This window comes from Heptranchias perlo, chromosome 9, assembly GCF_035084215.1.
Source record: "Heptranchias perlo isolate sHepPer1 chromosome 9, sHepPer1.hap1, whole genome shotgun sequence".
NCBI lineage: Eukaryota > Metazoa > Chordata > Chondrichthyes > Hexanchiformes > Hexanchidae > Heptranchias > Heptranchias perlo.
The window spans coordinates 55599606-55620489 of record NC_090333.1 but is presented as its reverse complement, the minus strand read 5'-3'; the positions used below and the strand labels follow the sequence as shown (position 1 = coordinate 55620489).

The 20884-nt window shown below is 42.9% G+C and overlaps 1 protein-coding gene across 4 annotated transcripts in view; it reads left to right on the top strand.

The window, feature by feature from the left end:
* hmcn1 (hemicentin 1) overlaps window positions 1-20884 on the top strand; it is a 505541-nt gene that overhangs the window by 392340 nt on the left and 92317 nt on the right. For all 4 annotated transcript variants that reach the window (XM_067990488.1, XM_067990487.1, XM_067990489.1 and 1 more), the window contains 8 exons: window positions 4-206; window positions 3155-3236; window positions 7545-7676; window positions 9295-9444; window positions 11554-11713; window positions 12743-12867; window positions 14119-14302; window positions 17653-17750. In XM_067990488.1, the coding sequence (XP_067846589.1) occupies window positions 4-206; window positions 3155-3236; window positions 7545-7676; window positions 9295-9444; window positions 11554-11713; window positions 12743-12867; window positions 14119-14302; window positions 17653-17750 (1134 nt within the window). The remainder of the gene's footprint in view (window positions 1-3; window positions 207-3154; window positions 3237-7544; window positions 7677-9294; window positions 9445-11553; window positions 11714-12742; window positions 12868-14118; window positions 14303-17652; window positions 17751-20884) is intronic.

Sequence of the window (20884 nt, the reverse complement as noted above, 5' to 3'; positions counted from 1 at the left end):
CAGTTCCACCAACTATTAAGGACCGTGCAGGGGATTCCCCTCGCACAATCAGTGTCCGCACTGGGAATACAGCCACACTGGAGTGTGAATCAAATGCAGTACCACCACCTGTCATCACCTGGTTTAAGAATGGGCGGCCGGTCACCGAGACCAACAACATTCGAACTCTGGCCAACGGGCAAATGCTGGAGATCACAGGTGCAGAGGTAAGGCTTTTCACAGCAGGGGATGCAGAGTGGTAGCAGAACACATTATAGGATTTACAGTCTAACCCATGTCACAACAATATTTCAATCATACCATGTCACAGACGCAAGATTTTTGGATAGATACTATTCTCATTTCCTATAAATGAAGACTGTTAATTTACTAGAAAAATGCAAGTTGAATTTCTACACAATCCCTTTGTCTGCTACAAAATAAATGGGACTCCTGCAGCTCTGGTCCCTGTCCATTGTGCTCAGCAACCCCCCCATGCCATTTTTATAGCATTGTGTTGCCATTTCTTCTTTCCTCTCCCCCTCTCCCCAGTACCAACCTGCTGAGTTTAATTCTACTATATTGATGCTATTATTATAAAATCAGGCATTTTTATCACTGTGAATGCCTTCCAGCCTAGACACAAATTGAGACTGCCTGGCCAGCACTGAGAGACGGAGAGTTTGGGACAACTAATTTTTATAAGAAATGTTACTTATGGTTCAGGATACAGAATTCAAATTAGCACTGGTAAATTGAATACTTTACATTTCAGACACCCAGCATCAGCATTAGGCACTCCCAGGTCATGTTTCGTACAGTTAGATGCAAAGCTCCCTCTATTCTGCCCCTGCAATGTGCCTCAGCCCTAACCTTAGAAGAGCACCCCCTACTTGCACCACTGTGATGTTATTTTCCATTTCCCACACCTACCATCTTGCCTGTCTGAGTGATCCTGTCAATTAATGCTGAATTAGGGGCAGTAAAGCTCTAGACTTTACCCACCAAGAACTGGATTGAGATTACTCAAACATATTTCAAACGGGACCCTTACAGTCAGCAGATAGGGGAGACTTCCATCCTGTCAGTGTGGGCTGGAATTGAATCCAGTGATGAAATGACTCGTTTAACTGAAACGGTGCACAGTATTTGCACTCATGGGGAAAACATTTTCAGAAACCGTTGAGTTGCAAATATTTTATTCACCCATAGACTAGATCGTGCTCGATTATGATTCTCTCTATGATTGAATAACCTACTGATACTTCTGATAACCTTCACTTCTACATGTATGAGCCCAGGTAGTGTGTGTCCATGGTTATTCAACTATGGAGAGCATCGCAACTGAGCCTCACCTGACGTCCACACACATGTACTTTCCATTTTGGGTCACTGGGCACCAATCAGGAGAGGGAGACCCTAGATAAGTGATACTAAAGCCAATTGTAGTACCTCTGCTGCCATCCAAGCTGAGAGCAACACAGCACAAACAAAGGATCAAAACTTAGACATTCCTGGCCTGTATGCCTGAGTTTCACACTGAAAGAAGAACAAACTTCCATTATATGACTCCTTTCATGGCCGCAGGAAACTCAGTCCCAACTATTTCACAGCCAATGAATTAGTTTTGAACTGCAATCATAACTGTTTTGTAGGGAAATGCAGCACCAATTTGCGCACAGAAATGTCCCACAAATAGCAGTGAGACAAATGACCAGCTAATTTGTTTTGTTGGTGTTGGTTGAGGGATAAATATTGTCCAGGTTACTGGGAGAACTCCCCTGTTCTTCTTTGAATGGTGCCGTGGGATTTTTTATGTCTCCCTGAACAGACGGACAAACAGAGCCTCAGTTTAACGTTTCATCCAAAAGACCACACCTCTGATAATGCAGCACTCTCTCATTACTCTCAGCCGACATTACAAGCTCAAGTCCTGGACACTGGCCTCTGTCTTTATCAATGAAACTACTGGAAAGCAGTTTTTTTCTATTTGACCAGAAGGAGGAACTTTATATGCAATTCTAAACTGTACAGACATTTCCAATCAGAAAATCAAAAGACTGACATTGTCAAACTGTCTCACAGCAGAGTGCAGTTTCTTCTTCAGTCTAAATTTATATTCAATCCATCGAAAGGAAATCTTCCAGAAAATAGAAGATACAGACTGGTTATTCTTTGTCCCATTAGTAATTCCACCTCTTCACACCTTCAGTCATTTGAATACTTACTGACCATTACACCCCCTCATCAGATGTAGCAGGCCCATTTAACCCATTCCCACTCACAATCATCAAACTGGCCATTTCACAGCTTCAGAATATGACTACAGTAGGGTCGCTTAGGTACAACCATTTCAAAGCGGCTTTACCATGCTCTGTAATAATGTAGAACTTAAGGTCTAGCTTCTAAAATAAGACATCATCATTTAAATTCCTTTTTTATCAAAACAAAATGTGAGTGTGCCCATTTCTCTTCATAATTAACAAAGCACTACTGAAACTAGATATGCAAAAGGAGCACACCGATTAAATCAATTCTGTCTACATTACTGTTCTGTCTTTGTTCTGTATTAGAATAATGTAAAAACATATCTATATTCTTACTCCCAGCCTCCTTTGCTTATTCGTCTATAAAACCTACAGTCCTCATCACAGAATCCAACTGACTCTTAAGTGGTTCTGGAGTTTTCCGCCCCAAATCTTACCTGGAAATCAGTTTCATGCACTGATCATTCTGCGTGAGGAAGAACTTCCCGACATCAGTCCTAAATTTGCTTTTCACCAGTTTGAACCTGCACCCCCGAGTTCTGAATTTGCAAAGTTTACCTTCAATTAGTGCTCTGTACTCTTTAATATCTTATAATACGTCTGAAGTCTCTCCTCAGTTGCATCCTTTCGAAAACGAATAGTTCAAGTTTCTCCTTTTAGATTAACTAAGTTTAAATAAATATGGATGAACCTCAAAAATATTAAATTTATTTTCCTGGAATGTCAGCACAATTGAAAAGCTGAACAGTCAGGAACGACCTATTCATAATTTGTGAAGAATTAAATTGGTTACTAGTACAACCTTCTTGAATAATAATGTATGAAGATTATTAAATCCCATGCAACTACATTGTTTTCAGATGTTTTGAAGATTTTCACAATGTCTTTTGTGTATTTTTTCACTGTAGGTTTCAGACACAGGCCAGTATGTCTGTAAAGCCACAAACATCGCTGGACAGGTGGATAAGAATTTCCACCTCAATGTACATGGTAAGCTGGATTCTCTTTGTAGAAATATTAACTGTGGGGAGACGGTGGGGTATCCTAGAAAAAATCAAAGCCAAATTTGACTAACCAATTGACTCTAACTTGTTTTCGGATCAAAAGGTGGCGACAAGCTGGTGACAACTTGTGCATTTCCCTCTCCTCAGATACAAGCATTGAAGTTTTTGTCAGTAAATGTCAGTAATTTAACGTTTCAGTGTTTTATATTCCAAATTTAACTTTATTTCTTGACACCTTATGTGCTGATTATAGCAATGTTAATACAGACAAGACTTGTTCTATTCCACACAAATTTGTACAGGTATTTAGATTTGCTTGATCTCCAATGCTTTCCTTGCTGATCTTCCCGCCTCCACCTTCCATAAACAACAAGCCATCCACAAGGCTGTGGTTCATGCCCTCACCCACTCCAAGTCCTATATATCCCTGTCCTTGCTAAGTTCCCACTCCTTCACCAACAATGTTGTCCTCTGGAACTCCCTCCCTAAATATATCAACCACACCACCTTCCTCCCTGCCTTCAAAAGCCTATTAAAGACTCTCCTCTTCCACTGTGCTTTGGCCTCCTCCTAGAAAGAAGGAACTTGCATTTGTACTGGACATGCCAAAGTGCTTCACAGCCAATGAAGTACTTTTGAAGTGTTGTTGCTGTTGAAATGTAGGCAAACGCAGAAACCAATCTGCACCCAGCAAGGTCCCACAAACAGTGAGCAATGAGATAACTGACCAGATAGTCTGTTTTAGTGATGCCAGAACCTCTCCAGCTATGGGATCTTTTAGATCCACCTAAGAGAGCAGATGGAACCTCGGTTTAAAGTCTCCCCCGAAAGATGGTACTTTCAACAATGCAGCTCTCCCTTAGTACTAAAAGGGGCTATATAAAATGCAAGTAATTTCCAGTACTGCCCTGGAGTGTCAATCTAAAGGAAAGAACTTGTATTTTATACAGAGCCTTTCATGATCTCTGGACATCCCAAAGCCGATTAATTATTTTTAAAGTTGTACCGTAGGGAAACGTGGCAACCATTTTGGACACAGCGAGGTCCACAAACAGCAGTGAGATAATGACCAGATCACCTGTTATCGTGGTGTTGCTTGAATATTGGCCAGGACACCAGGAGAACTCTCCTAGTCTTCTCCAAATAGCACAATGGGATCTTTTACGTCCACTTGTTTAACGTCTCATCCAAAAGACAGCACTCCCTCAGGACTGCACTGAAGTGTCAGCCTAGATTGTGTGCTCAAATTTCTGGAGTGGGGCTTGAACTCATTACCTTCTTGTCTTCGAGGCGAGAGTGCTACCACTGAGCCAAGGCTGACACTTAATCCCTCTTTCCCTCCTGCTCAGTATCCACTGCCCATAATGCACTCTGAGATGTCCCTGTGTACGTGAGGAGCAGGATAGAAATGTAAGCTGTTGATAAGATGGTAATATTTTTAAAGTTATATCAGTATCTTGGATATATATAAATGACTGCCATAAATAATGTTTATTTTCTGGCATTTCAAACAGCAAACAAAAGGAAACCGGCTCAGGGCCAGGACATGGGGCATGAAACTATTATGCTTCTTGTATCTGTGTTGCTTGCAGAAGCATAGCAAATCAAAGCCAATATAGTGTCTTTAATAAGATATTTAATTAATCTGCATGATAGCCTTAATCCACTTTCATTTGGAATTAATGAAGTGTGATTTTTGTGGTGTTTAAAAGGGCATTATTGTCAGTGGAAAGTCATTGGCATTCTTTCCTTCTGCGTTTTGACAATACACAATGCATTGTCAGTCCTGCCAGAAAACATCATCAGAGCACAAAATGACACACTCTGCAGTGCTGCTTTCTTCCCTGAAACATTTGATAGTGTTTTTTCAAAGAACCATTGCTGAGGTGCCCTAAGTACATACACTGAGCCATACAGACCAGGAGGGTCCCAGATTTAATCCCTGCTCTGTACCAAGTTAGCTGCTCCCAACCCATGCAGCAAAATGACTCTCATTGACCTCAGCCCCTCCAGGCTAAGCCAGGTAGAAATAAAGCAGCTCACGCTTTCCAGCAGGGGGCGAGTGTGTGTGTGTGTGTGTGTGTGTGTGTTTGTGAGGGGGTGAGGAGGGAGGGTATTGTGCCAGGATAGAATTAAGCTTGATCGGAATGCCCACAGTTGAATATCCTGCTGATACTCACCATCCGGATTCACAAAGGATTTATGAGCACTTGGGTGAGGTATTTCAGGGAAACATGTGGAAGAACCAGCAGCCTGAGGTGAGGAGGGGAGAAAGTTGTGCAGCAGAGAGATGAATAAGAGACATTGGGCGCTAAATTGGGCCGTGTAGCTCCTGTTGTTTCGGCGCTACACGACCTCTCCGACATCCAAGATGGCATCTTGGATACGCACGCACGTTTCCAGCGTGTCGTGTGCCAGACGCCATCTTGGTGTAGGAGTTAGCGCAGGTGCAGATAACGCACGCTGGAATCGTGTAAAGTAGGGAGAAAATGGCTTCAATCAGTATGCAATGCTGATTTAAAGTGATAGTCACCATTTTGGGACTTAACGTTCAACTCAACACACAGTCTTAACCACGACCATCTGAACATGTTGTAGAGTGCCTGGAGGACCCCCCCACCAGTGCTATTTAAAGGGACCGTGCAGGATTTACAGATTAGTAACTGGATTATTGCTCCTGGCTACCGAGACATTTGTAACTGTTTTTGGAGGTCTCCTATACTTGAATACTAGGACGCGGGACATAACCTGACATTTAAAGCCTGGACGTGCAGGAGTGAAGTTAGAAAATGCTTCTACACACAAAGGGTGGGAGAGGTTTGGGGCGCTCTTCTGCAGACGGCCGTTGATGCTAGCTCAATTGTGAAAGTTAAATCTGAGATTGATAGATTTCTGTGAACCAAGGGCATTAAGGGATATGAGGCTAAGACAAGTATGTGGAGTTAGGTCACAAGTCCACCAGGATCTCACTGAATGGTGGAACAGGCTCGAGGGGCTCAATGCCACTGCCACTTGCTGCCTCTTGATATGTACCACCTTCTCCTGCAAGAAAGCGCGACGTGTGTCTGGGTGATGTGCCAGTCATGGTTGAGTAGCTGCCAGTGTGTGTGGCCTGTGAGTTGTGGGTGGGCGGCTTAAAACAATGGTAATGTGTAAGGGTGAGAGGAAGCATCTGGTTGGAAGAGTTGAGTACTGATGGAAAGAGTTTATTGGTATGTGGGGGATGTAGTGCGTGGTGTAGTTGGTAGGAGACGCCACTTGACAGTTGACCTCACTCACCTTGACCACTCATGTCAAACCATTGAACAACTTCCTGCACTGCATCCATGTTCATGATGTTGTGCGCCTGGCATTGACTTCGTCCCCCACTGCCTCCCGCTGACTTTTGGGTAGATGTCTGGGGGACCTCTTGTTCCCCCCCCCCCCCACCCACCGCAGTTATAGGATGTCCCTCCTTCTGTCCACCTCTTGCCTCTAGTCTCTAGTGCATCAGCAGAGAACCTTGGTGCATGCACTCTCACAGGCCTGGTACCAACTCAGATCAGCAGATTGGTGAGGTCTGGCGTGCAGATTGGAGGATGTGGGATTTAGTAGTGTGCAACCTTATTCAATGTTTTAACATAACTCATCAGTTTGAAAACATAAGGATGGGACCTGCATCTGTATTTTATGTGTGCGATGTCTGATCTCCGTTCAGACTCCGGGCAGACAGTAGACTGTTATTTTCAACAAATAACAGGTACCAACTACCTTTAAGAGATTTCTAAGAAACTTCCTCCCTTTAAGAGATTGAGCTCCCCCTGGTGGTGAAAAATGCGAATTGCATTGATTCCACGTGCAAGGCCTGGAAAGGAACGCTGATTACAGCTAAGTCCTCCAGTGGGCTGAAACTTGCGTCCTGTCTGCACAGGGGCCATTGGGCGTGGGGTAATAGCACATCACGCTACCTACGCCCAAAAACGGCCCCTATCCAATTTTTTCCCCCATTGTCTTTGTCACTATGCACATTTTCACTGTGACGATGTCACTCACAAGTGGATGGATAATGTTTCTGCAATGCACAAAGTGCATAAACACAAATTGCATCACAGGAAAAGCATTGCCAATCACATTTTGTTAAGTGCCTCTTTTAAATGTGCACAAGGTGAGGAGCCAGGAAGAGGCAATGCAAATCATGGCCAATTTCTTATACAGCCAGAAAAACTGAAAGCTTCAAGTTGCCCTCAGTATCTGATGCCAGGAATAACATGAAGTTCTAATTATGTGTCACTCAATTGTTCTGTTTCTCATGCAGTCCCACCCAGTATTGAAGGCCTGGCAGAAGAAAAAATCAATGAGGTCATTAGCAACCCTGTCACTTTTGCATGTGATGCTACTGGCATTCCTCCACCTACGTTAACTTGGCTGAAGAACGGGAGGACCATTGGTAAGCTACTGTTAACTTGGCATTGGACTACATCTAAAAAGGATATTTTTGCTTCCATCTAGCGAAGTGCTGGGTAGGTAATGCCCCCTAGTGGTACAACTGGAAATACCAGCACAAATGTCAGTTTCTAGATAATAGGAATGATGTTTTTTGGTTTTCCCATCTATAATCTTTCTCTTGGGAGGGGGTCTTATTTAATTCCAGTTAATCAAATAAATGTCATAGCACCTGCAGATTTTATTTCATTCACTCTTTTGCAATTTAAAGAAATCTTATCTGCAAAATAGTCGTAAAATGTTTGCTAAGATTGTTTAATTTCACACTGGATATTATAGCTGTAAAGCTGCACTAAGTATTGAGGATGCAGTTAGCTGTACAATTGATTGCTTGATACTCGAGTGACACAACTGAGGCCATAGAGACTTAATGGCTGATTTTGCATGTTGGAACATCTCACCTTATGTGAGTTGCACTGCACCTGTGAAGAAAGAGGTTCATTCTGTTTTCCCACCTGGGCTTGGGTGTACTTCCACCCCTTGGCATAAGGTTGCCAATTTTGGTTAGACATATTCCTGAAGGGTTAATCGCATGAGATATGATTGTGTGACTTATGATCGCATGACACTTGCTTGCAGTTTGCAAGTGTTATTACAATTTATCATATAAAGGTTGGGCCCCCTGTAACCGAGTGTCTTTGCTCGCGGTTTCACGTAAGAAATTCCAAGAATCAGAAGGCCGTCCGTGTGCAAGTGAAGGGAGGATCCCGGTCCAAGCCTCAGGTACAAAGCTGTACTTTTCTCTCAGGTTGCTAGCAACAGTGCCTGGGAGATTTGTTTTTCATTCCTGGAGACTCCCAGACAATCCGGGCGGGTTGGCAACTCAGATGCTGCCACTAGCTTTCCTCAAAAGACATAGTTGTGTCTGGCAAGGGAATAATCCCTAATCGAGGGTTACGGCAAAGCTGCTGTCTATACATATTTTTTGTTACACTCAGATAAAATGTCAATGCATTGTTTCAATTATTTTAAAATAAGCATTTCAGGATAAATCTGCACGACTGTCTACAATTAGTTTGGAAAGCACAATACTTATACGTATTGTTTGCATTATAGTCTGTTATATATTAATATATATTACAAAATTAAACTTTCAGAATGACATGCGTGGTTACACTTCATTTCATCCTCATTGTACCCTTTAAATAGCTTTTATTTGCTTCTTGCTTGATTTTGTATAGGCTGTTTATATGTTTACAGATATTATAAATGTTACTGGTATATGTTTGGATTTCCTGCACACTGTATTTCCAGTAAATAATGGAAATATTTTGGATTTAAATGGAAAATCAATAAGCATTTAAATCGTTAATAAGGTCAATAATTATATATGTTTTTATTAAAGACTAACAAATGAAAGAATGCAGATGCTGTTTCCTCCTTTAACTATAATTGGTCTTACTAGGATCAGCAATTCACAATATAAATATGCTACAAACGTGAGTTGTTTGAATACTCATTTTTCAAAAAATCCTTTTTCCTAAGGCCTAGAAGATGGATAACAGAGACTTTAGCAAAAGAACCTTTTAAAGAATTTGCTATTGTATTTCTTTTTACTTCAGCAAATGCCGAGTCCTTGGAGATGCACATTCTGTCTGGAGGAAGCAAACTGCAAATTGCTCGCTCGCAGCTGGCAGACAGTGGTACTTACACCTGTGTAGCATCAAATGTGGAGGGAACGGCACGTAAAAACTACATCCTGACTATTCAAGGTGTGTATGAGTTTAGTGTCCAGAATACTATTACTGTTGCTTTAAGAATATTGCAGGATCATTGCACCGGTCTAGTTGCTTTCTCAGTAATGAACTTATTTTGCTTGACTACATTACCAGAAAGAACAGGTCAAAACCAGGTGTACAGTAAGTCCAAAAAAATAGGGTGCAAGAGATCCAACCTCCACAACTTGATATTCCATTTATTAACACCTGTGAGTGATACACACAGAGAGGTGTTACAATAAATAATAACTGTGGCTTTTTCTGATGACTGAAGCCATCCTGCTTGGCTCTGCACACCATTGTCCCCAATTTCATCTGCTCACCTGCTTCAGTGAACTGGACAGTGCACAATCACTGACTCTGAACTGAACCTCAAACCCCATATCCTATCCATGACCAAGAACCGCTATCTCTACCTCAGCGACATCACTTGCCTCTACCCTTACCTCACAGCCACTGCTGCAACCCTCATCTATGGCTTTATTACCGCAAGGCTCAACTTCTCCAATGCTCTTCTTACTAGCCTGCCAAGCTCCATCTTCATAAGCTCTTAACTCGTCCAAAATTGTTCTGCCTGCACCATATCCTGCACTATGTGTCACTCCTCTATCACCCCCATCTTCACTGACTCCCATTGGTTCCCCAACCAATACATTGAATTCAAAATATGTCCTTATTTTCAAATTCCTCCATGGCCTTGCTGCTCCCTGCCTCTGAAACCTCACTTCCTAAACTCCAAAGTGCACTCTTTCAACTCTAACCTCCCGCTTTCTCCACTTCACCTTAACCTTTAGTTGTCTGCTTTGAAACCTCTGTCTCCCACTTCAAAATCCTCCTCAAAACCTTCAACCATGCCTTCAATCATCTCCTCTAAATCTTCTCTTGCTCCTGCTTGTCATCTGTTTGGATGTTTACAGTGCTAAAAATATTACATAAATTAAATTAAAGTAGTTGTTGTTTCTGTAGCTAATTAAAACGGGAGTAATATTATTTAGCTGTAGTACAAAGATAATAAACTTTCTCCACAAGAATCATTAATAAGATCCTCACAGATAATAACGACAAGCTAAGAAACAAGGGGACAGGGGATGAAATTGTTCTTCAGGCAATAACAAATCATTAGCCTTCAATGGGAAGGAAAATCAGGCGGGGTGTAAAACAGGCTGCCGATTCACTATCGCCCGTTTTGCACTATCGCCCGTTTTGCACTATCGCCCGTTTTGCACTATCGTCAGAAGAACAATTTCATCTTCGATCTCATAAAACACCATGCAGTTGAGAACTTGAATTAAAATGCTCTAATTATTCTAATATGTGGTATCAATGGTTAAATACAAACTGGTAGCATGAGAACATGGAATGGCAGTAAGAAAATATTCCGCTAAACATTTAACAGTGAATTTAAAACTTTACATCTCAAACACATTTACACTTTTTGAAAAGCAGAAATAAATATGTTGGATCCCCTATCAATAAACTGGGGACTTCTTGCGCCGTAATAGGGAGAATGCAGACTATTGAGGTCAGCGCTTATTCATTTGGGGCCATGGTTGTAAACAAAGTATGATAGCAGATTAATACTGATGCAGATATTGCATTTAACACGAGTGGAATGAGGTTTGCATTCGATGGCTAAACATTAGATATTTTCTATGTATGTTTTCAAGGTTATGAAGAGAATTGACAGCTGGGTTAGATCAATTGTTTACGATAGTAAAGGGTTCAAATATCAGGTGACAAAGTTAGGAGTTAAGAAGGGAGTGTAACAGCCCTTTTCCACCAAAAAGTAATAGACCTGTGCAAAAAGTTATCAAGGAAGGTCGCTGAAGAGTTAGAATAAATGGGGTAAAGGGGCAACTGGGTGCATTACTGTGAAGAGAAGAAATTTAGGGATATGGTGAGAAGCAAGGTAGGTGGGGTTGAGAAAAAGAAAAAAAGCAACAGTCTTGTAGGGCGTGATGGCCTTTTCCTGTTTCTAAAAATCATCCCTTATTATACATTTTGGCTTTAAGCAGCTTATTGAGATCAATATTTATGGATATACAGTTCTTTGTAGGTTGGCTTACTCTGTATGATGGTGTTTTGGATGTTGCTGTGTTACAGTCCCTCCTCATATATTTGGTTCTGAGATGCCCAGTGAAGTCAGTGTTCTACTGGGTGAAAATGTGAAGCTGGTTTGCGCTGCTGAAGGCATTCCCAGACCTTTTGTACAGTGGCTCAAAGATGGAAAACCCCTTAATGCTTCTGATGATAAACGATTAAGGTAACTTTGAATCTGTAACTTTTTTTTTGTAACTTTCAAAGTCATGGAGGGAGTTGTCAAGATCTTTCACAGGCAGTTTTTATCTGAACATGTAATATAATCTCTTAATTCCCATAAACAGACCGCGCCCCCCACACCAAGTACAGAATTTGTTTTGCAGCTCCCTTGTTTTCTTTCCTTTCCATTCATTTATTTCTGTCCCCCTTTATGGTCAGAAATGACAGCACTCCAAAATGGAACACTTCTCAATTTTGAGTCTCAGTGCAGCGCCAAACATTCCCAATTAAACATAGCATAGTGAGACACAGTATTAGCTAAAGCTTCTTTTTAATCTGCTCTAATGGTTGATCTTAACTCCAACCTCAGAAGTTGTGAAGTTCTGATGCCTATACCAGCTGTCAATCTCAGTAAGCCTGGCAATTTGGTTATCAACTATTGCTTAATTGTGGGTAGTTTAGTGTTGTGAATTGATACCAACTAGGAAATAAATAATACTAGCCAAATTCATTTTATATAAGATCATAAATAAGACTTTCATCCCGTCAGTCTGGGCTGGTTTATATTCAGGACCCAGAGGGGATGGTGCTTTCTTTCATATTTTAGTTGGAAAAATGTTTTGTACTTTTGTATTGATGCATATTGTATAAAGTAAAATAAATGTAACGATTATTCCTGAATAAGACCCAAAATGGTGCTTCAGACATATTCATGTAAGAATACACTTTAGGAAACTGAGGTACTCGTACCTGAGGTACATTTAATGTTGCTTTTCAACAGATTTTGACCAGGACAGTTTTCTTTAAAACACTGGGATAGAATTTCTGCAGGGATTCTCCCAATCTCCCACCCTAAGTCTGGCAGAAACCCCAGAGAAATGATGCAAACAGCTGCTGATGTCGTTTCTCAGGGGTTTCCGCCACCATTATGGCAGGAGATCAGGAATCAACCGCTATATCTCTTGTGGTTTGCTTCATTGAAGAAAGGCATATTGTTGTGCTTTATATATTTGTTGTGGCTGTATTCTATCAGAGTGAGTCCAGATGGTAGCACCCTCCACATTAACAGCACAGTGACTACAGATATTGGTAAATACACTTGTGTGGCCACCAATTCTGCTGGTGAGGAAGATCGGATTTTCAACCTCAACGTTTATGGTGAGTGGAATCTAATAGCTCCGCTCAAAACTTCTCTGAATCTCTACTGCTCTGGCTTTAATTATAGAACAAAAAATGCGGTAACCAAGGGTACAAGATTCCGGGATAGTTAAGTGGGTAAATGCACTATGTGGTGTGGCAACTAAGCCATACAGAAGATCCCAAGTTCAGTGCCTGGTTTGAGTTGAGTTAGCTGATCTCAGCCAGGTCAGCAGTTGAGAGGCTACATTTAGCCTCAATGGCCCCAGGCTACAGGGGGGGGAAAAAAAATCAAAAATAAATATTTCCATTTATATAGCACCTTATCACACCATTCATAAACATCTCCAAATACTTTCCACAATGCAACAACTGTTGTTATTATAGGCTAAAACGGCAGCCATTTGGTACACAATAAAATCCCACAAACAGCTGGTGGTTTTGGTTGAAGGAAGCATGTTTGCCAAGACATTGAAAAGACTCCCTGCTGCTCTTGGAATAATGCCAAGGGATACCATCCATTGTAACCACAAGAACAAGCAGACAAAGATTTGTTTAAAAAGTCATCCGAAAAACATCTTGAACAATCGAGTACTCTTTCAGTACTGCACTTGACTACAAGCCTAGTTTATGTGCTTAATTCCTGAAGTGGGGTTTGAATCTCACTCCGAGATGAGAAAGCTCCCAACTGAGCCAAGTTGACACTTTAGCCAAGGTTCCCAAAAATTTCTGATTTCCATCCAGTGACCTCTGCTGGAAAGTGTACATGTAAACAAGATCAATTTTGACCATGCCCTTCCCACCAACCTCTCAAATAGCATACCAACATTTGCTATCTAAGCTCACATGCATAATGGCGACTTGGGCGAGGCGCGAGCACCCACAGGACCAAACCTAAGCATGCATCGGTACCTTTAGGAGGGGAAGGAAGACAATTGGAACAAATAAATGTAAGATTTAAATGAAATTTTGCAGCTTATTTTATTTGATAAGTGATGATACATAACAATGTTAATGTGTCCTTAGAATGCATCACCATAACTATTGTATTTGGTTCCTGTTTTAGTCTGTTTTATGACATTTTAAATGGTATTGCAGCATTTATTGGATTAAATATTAATGTTTTCAAAGTTCTGGAGAAAAACTTTTCAGATTTCCCCACTGCAACAATCTTATTATTGTGCCATTATGGTTTTTAATTCATCTCCTTCACATAAAATGGTAAGTCACAAACATTTACTAATACATCAACATCTATTATTTGTGATTTAGTTCCACCAACCATTCACAGTAATCAGAAGGGGAATCAGGAACTCACAACCATATTGGACAACTCTATCAACATTGAGTGTATGGCTACAGGCTCCCCTCCTCCACAGCTGAACTGGCTAAAGAATGGACTTCCTCTGCCCATTTCCTCTCAGATCAGGCTGCTCTCAGCTGGGCAGGTTCTGAGGTTGGTTTTCCAGCACGCTGTCTTTATTTATTGAGAAACCTAACTGAAGGGCCAAGGCCATATGGTGTAAGGCATCAAGGTTCAAAGCAGGCAGAGAGAAGACGAGGTACATTAAGAGGTAGTAGTTAGGTTATACCAAGCTTGAGTTGAGTTTTAAAACCCTGTAGGAGGATGGGAGGATTGAGGAAGATAATCCTGGGAAAGAATGAGATGGAGATCATGTGATGAGCCTTGACTACCACAGTGAGGATACAGGGAGGAGGAAGGGCGATAGAGGCACATTAAGAATTAGTAAATTAATATGATGCAGTTGGGAGTTACCTCATGAGACATTAGTAATCTCAAATGAGAGGCCAGTAAACATTTACAAGTCTTTTTGTTCTTCGTTGTAAATAAAAAGAATAAATATAGAATTTAAAATAAAAATGGAAAATGCTGAAAAGACATGGAAGGTTGGCAGCACCTGAAAGAAAGTACAGGCTAGTATTTGAGAGAGAAATATTCTGAGAAAGAGTCTCCGCTTGAACATTAACTGATCTTTTCTCTCTTCAGATTCTAACAGACCTGTGTTTCTAAAGTTTTGATTTTATTTTACATTTTCAGCAGTTAATTCTTTTTAAATATAGAATTTAAATGATAGGTATTCCAAATTTGGGCAGACCAGGGCAACTTGATTATTCTTTGCCCAAAAAGTAAAGATGTCTAACTGGAGGTTTTAGAATAATTTCTATATTACATAGAATTACATAGAATTTTCAGCACAAAACAGGCCATTTGGCCCAACAGGTCTATGCCGGTGTTTATGCTCCACCTGAGCCTCATCCAACCATTCCTCATCTAACCCCATCAACATATCCTTCTATTCCTTTCTCCCTCATGTTTATCTAGCTTCCCCTTAAATGCATCTATGCTAGTCGCCTCAACAATTCCTTGTAGTAGCTAGTTCCAGGTTGTAACCACTCTCTGGGTAAAGAAGTTTCTTCTTAATTCCCTATTGGATTTACTAGTGACTATATTATATTTATGGCCCCTAGTTCTGGTCTCCCCTGCAAGTGGAAACACCTTCTCTATGTCTACCCTATCAAACCCTTTCATAATCTTAAAGACTTCTATCAGGTCAACCCTCAGCCTTCTCTATTCTAGAGAAAAGTGCCCCAGCCTATTCAATCTTTCCTGAGAGGTTTAACCTCTCAGTTCTGGTATCATCCTAGTAAATCTTTTTTGTACATTCTCCAGTGCCTCTCTATCCTTTTTATAATATGGAGACCAGAACTGTTCACAGTATTCCAAGTGTGGTCTAACCAAGGTTCTATACAAGTTTAGCATAACATCTCTGCTTTTCAATTCTGTCCCTCTAGAAATGATCCCCAGTGCTTTGTTTGCTTTTTTTATGGCCTTATTAACCTGCATCGCTACTTTTAGTGATTTGTGTATCTGTACCCCCAGATCCCTCTGCCCCTCTACCCCATTTAGACTCTTATTTTCCAAGGCCTATGTGGCCTCCTTATTCTTCCTATCAAAATGCACTACCTCACACTTATCTATGTTGAAATTCATTTGCCAATTACTGCCCATTCTGTAAGTTTATTAATGTCTTCCTGTATTTTGTCACAGTCCTCCTCAGTATTAACTATACCCCACGATTTGGTGTCGCCTCAAATTTTGAAATTGTACTTCCGATTCCCAAGTCCAAATCGTTTATGTAAATAGTGAACAGTGGTCCCAGCATAGAGTCATAGAGTCATAGAGTTATACGGCACGGATAGAGGCCCTTCGGCCCATCGTGTCCGCGCCGGCCATCAAGCCCTGTCTACTCTAGTCCCATATTCCAGCATTTGGTCCGTAGCCTTGTATGCTATGGCATTTCAAGTGCTCATCCAAATGCTTCTTGAATGTTGTGAGGGTTCCTGCCTCCACAACCCTTTCAGGCAGTGAGTTCCAGACTCCAACCACCCTCTGGGTGAAAAAGTTCTTTCTCAAATCCCCTCTAAATCTCCCGCCTTTTACCTTGAATCTATGTCCCCTTGTTATAGAACCCTCAACGAAGGGAAAAAGCTCCTTAGTATCCATCCTATCTGTGCCCCTCATAATTTTGTACACCTCAATCATGTCCCCCCTCAGCCTCCTCTGCTCCAAGGAAAACAAACCCAATCTTCCCAGTCTCTCTTCATAGCTGAAGCGCTCCAGCCCTGGTAACATCCTGGTGAATCTCCTCTGCATCCTCTCCAAAGCGATCACATCCTTCCTGTAGTGTGGCGACCAGAACTGCACACAGTACTCCAGCTATGGCCTAACCAGTGTTTTATACAGCTCCATCATAACCTCCTTGCTCTTATATTCTATGCCTCGGCTAATAAAGGCAAGTATCCCATATGCCTTCTTTACCATCTTATCTACCTGTTCCGCCGCCTTCAGGGATCTGTGAACTTGCACACCAAGATCCCTCTGACCCTCTGACTTGCCTAGGGTCCTCCCATTCATTGTGTATTCCCTTGCCTTGTTAGTCCCTCCAAAGTGCATCACCTCGCACTTTTCCGGGTTAAATTCCATTTGCCACTGTTCCGCCCATCTGACCAACCCATCTATATCGTCCTGCAGACTGAGGCTATCCTCCTCGCTATTTACCACCCTACCAATTTTTGTATCATCAGCGAACTTACTGATCATACCTTTTACATTCATATCCAAGTCATTAATGTAGACCACAAACAGCAAGGGACCCAGCACCGATCCCTGTGGTACCCCACTGGCCACAGGCTTCCAGTCACAAAAACAACCTTCGACCATCACCCTCTGCCTTCTGCCACTAAGCCAGTTTTGTATCCAAAGTGCCAAGGCACTCTGGATTCCATGGGCTCGTACCTTCTTGACCAGTCTCCTGTGGGGGACTTTATCGAAGGCCTTACTGAAATCCATGTATACCACATCCACTGCGTTACCCTCATCCACACGCCTAGTCACCCCCTCAAAAAATTCAATCAAATTAGTCAGACATGATCTTCCCTTGACAAAGCACCGATCCTTGACTGAGGATTCCTTTACATTCTTATTATTTCCTGATTACAACTAGAAGATTGCTAAATGTATGAACCTAAGGACAGGCTGAGCATTCCTAGTGAGCTGCCTCCATGCAGTACCACATGATGAGCTGCATTTACCTACTCAGTCATTGGGAGAGCTATTTCACTGCTATCCACCCAGCTTGAGTTGTCAATATCAATGTTGCACTTGAAGAGTTGCCAAAATTATAACTACAATGAATAAGGTTAAAGAATATTCCCCACGCCCCCATCCCCATAATTCTGTCGTGAAACTGGATACTTCTGTACTTATTTGTTACTCTGTTACAGAATTGTGCGGGCACAGGTGTCGGATGCTGGCACATACACTTGCGTGGCTTCTAATCGAGCCGGTGTGGACAACAAGCATTATAACCTAATAGTGTATGGTGAGTTTACAAGCAGAGAAATGTGCATGACTTTACACTGTTACCTAAGCAACATTATATATAGTTAAAGTTATAAAGAGTTAAAAAGTGCTAACTTTGGGCAGTTTTTGCTTCAGTGACACTGAGGTTGTTATATAACACTGCTCTAAAGTTGAGCAGGATTATGCCTCCTAGTGGAGCAAGACTTCCACTGTTATGCTCAATTATGCTCCAGTCCCTGCCTCAATAGCCACTTGTGTTGAAGCATCCCATAATCTAACAGTCCACAGTTCAAGAACCTTCCTTCTTCCTTCCCCCATCGGTCTTCTGATGAGAATCGTCGGTCTCTGTCCTCTTGTTCCCCATTCGCCCGACTCCTTAGCTCCCCCCTAACTCCCACACACCCCCGACTCCCGAGCCCCCTGATTCCTGACTCTTGAGCCCCCCTCGACTCCCAGCAACCCCTACATAAGATTTTGATACTGAGCAATGATTCTTCTTTGCATTTCACTGGTTGGTTGCCGTGTGTTTTTTTTAATTCGCTCATGGGATGTGGGCGTCACTGGCGAGGCTAGCATTTATTGCCCTTGAGAAGGTGGTGGTGAGCCGCCTTCTTGAACCGTTGCAGTCCATGTGGTGAAGGTCCTCCCACAGTGCTGTTAGGTAGGGAGTTGCAGGATTTTGACCCAGTGACATTGAAGGAACAGCGATATATTTCCAAGTCAGGATGGTGTGTGAATTGAAGGGGAACGTGCAGGTGGTGTTGTTCTCATGTGCCTGCTGCCCTTGTTCTTCTAGGTGGTAGAGATCACGGGTTTGGGAGGTGCTGTCGAAGAAGCCTTGGCAAGTTGCTGCAGTGCATCCTGTGGTTGATACACACTGCAGCCACTGTGCATCGATGGTGAAGGAAGTGAATGTTTAGGGTTGTGGATGGGGTGCCAATCAAGCGAGCTGCTTTGTCCTGGATAGTGTTGAGCTTCTTGAGTGTTGTTGGAGCTGCATTCATCCAAGCAAGTGGAGAGTATTCCATCACACTCCTGACTTGTGCCTTGTAGATGGTGGAAAGGCTTTGAGGAGTCAGGAGGTGAGTCACTCGCTGCAGAATACCCAGCCTCTGACCTGCTCTTGTAGCCACAGTATTTATGTGGCTGGTCCAGATAAGTTTCTGGTCAATGGTGACCCCCAAGAAGTTGATGGTGGGGGATTCGGCGATGGTAATGCTGTTGAATGTCAAGGGGAGGTGGTTAGACTCTCTCTTGTTGGAGATGGTCATTGCCTGGCACTTGTCTGGCGCGAATGTTACTTGTCACTGATCAGCCCAAGCCTGGATGTTGTCCAGGTCTTACTGCATGCGGGCACGGACTGCTTCATTAGTTGAGGGGTTGCGAATGGAACTGAACACTGTGCAATCATCAGCGAGCATCCCCATATCTGACCTTATGATGGAGGGAAGGTCATTGATGAAGCAGCTGAAGATGGTTGGGCCCAGGACACTGCCCTGAGGAACTCATGCAGCAATGTCCTTGAGCTGAGATGATTGGCCTCCAACAACCAGTACCATCTTCCTTTGTGCTAGGTATGACTCCAGCCACCGGAGAGTTTTCCCCCTGATTCCCATTGACTTCAATTTTACTAGGGCTCCTTGGTGCCACACTCGGTCAAATGCTGCCTTGATGTCAAGGGCAGTCACTTTCACCTCACCTCTGGAATTCAGCTCTTTTGTCCATGTTTGGACCAAGGCTGTAATGAGGTCTGGAGCTGAGTGGTCCTGGCGGAACCCAAACTGAGCATCAGTGAGCAGGTTATTGGTGAGTAAGTGCTGCATGATAGCACTGTCGACGGGCAGTAATTGGCCAGATTGGATTTGTCCTGCTTTTTGTGGACAGGACATACCTGGTCAATTTTGCACATTGTCGGGTAGATGCCTGTGTTTTAGCTGTACTGGAACAGTTTGGCTAGGGGCGTGGCTAGTTCTGGAGCACAAGCCTTCATCACCACAGCCGGGATGTTGTCGGGGCCCATGGCCTTTGCTGTATCCAGTGCACTCAGCCATTTCTTGATATCACGTGGAGTGAATCGAATTGGCTGAAGACTCTCCTGTGATGGTGGGAATATCGGGAGGAGGCCGAGATGAATCATCCACTCGGCACTTCTGGCTGAAGATGGTTGCAAACGCTTCAGCCTTATCTTATGCACTCACGTGCTGAACTCTGCCATCATTGAGGATGGGGATGTTTACAGAGCCTCCTCCTCCCGTTAGTTGTTTAACTGTCCACCACCACTCACGACTGGATGTCGCAGGACTGCAGAGCTTTGATCTGATCCATTGGTTGTGGAATCACTTAGCTCTGTCCATAGCATGTTGCTTCCGCTGTTTAGCACGCATGTAGTCCTGTGTTGTAGCTTCACCAGGTTGGCACCTCATTTTTAGGTACGCCTAGTGCTGCTCCTGGCATGCTCTTCTACACTCCTTGTTGAACCAGGGTTGATCCCCTGGCTTGTTGGTAATGGTAGAGTGAGGAATATGCCGGACCACGAGGTTACAGAATGTGCTGCAATACAATTCTGCTAATGGCCCACAGCGCCTCATGGATGCCCAGTTTTGAGCTGCTAGGTCTGTTCTGAATCTATCCCATTTAGCACGGTGGTAGTGCCACACAACATGTTGGATGGTGTCCTCAGTGTGAAGACAGGACTTCGTCTACACAAGGACTGTGCGGTGGTCACTCCTACCAATACTGTCATGGACAGATGCATCTGCGACAGCTAGATTGGTGAGGACGAGGTCAAGTAGGTTTTTCCCTCGTGCTGGTTCGCTCACCACCTGCCGCAGGCCCAGTCTGGCAGCTATTTCCTTCAGGACTCGGCCAGCTCGGTCAGTAGTGGTGCTACCGAGCCACTCTTGGTGATGGACGTTGAAGTCCCCCACCCAGAGTACATTCTGTGCCCGTGTTACCATCAGTGCTTCCTCCAAGTGGTGCTCAACATGGAGGAGAACTGATTCATAAGAACATAAGAAATAGGAGCAGGAGTAGGCCAATCGGCCCCTTGAGCCTGCTCCGCCATTCAATAAGATCATGGCTGATCTGATCCTAACTTCAAATCTAAAGAACACAAGAAGTAGGAACAGGACCCGGCCACTCAGCCCCTGGGCC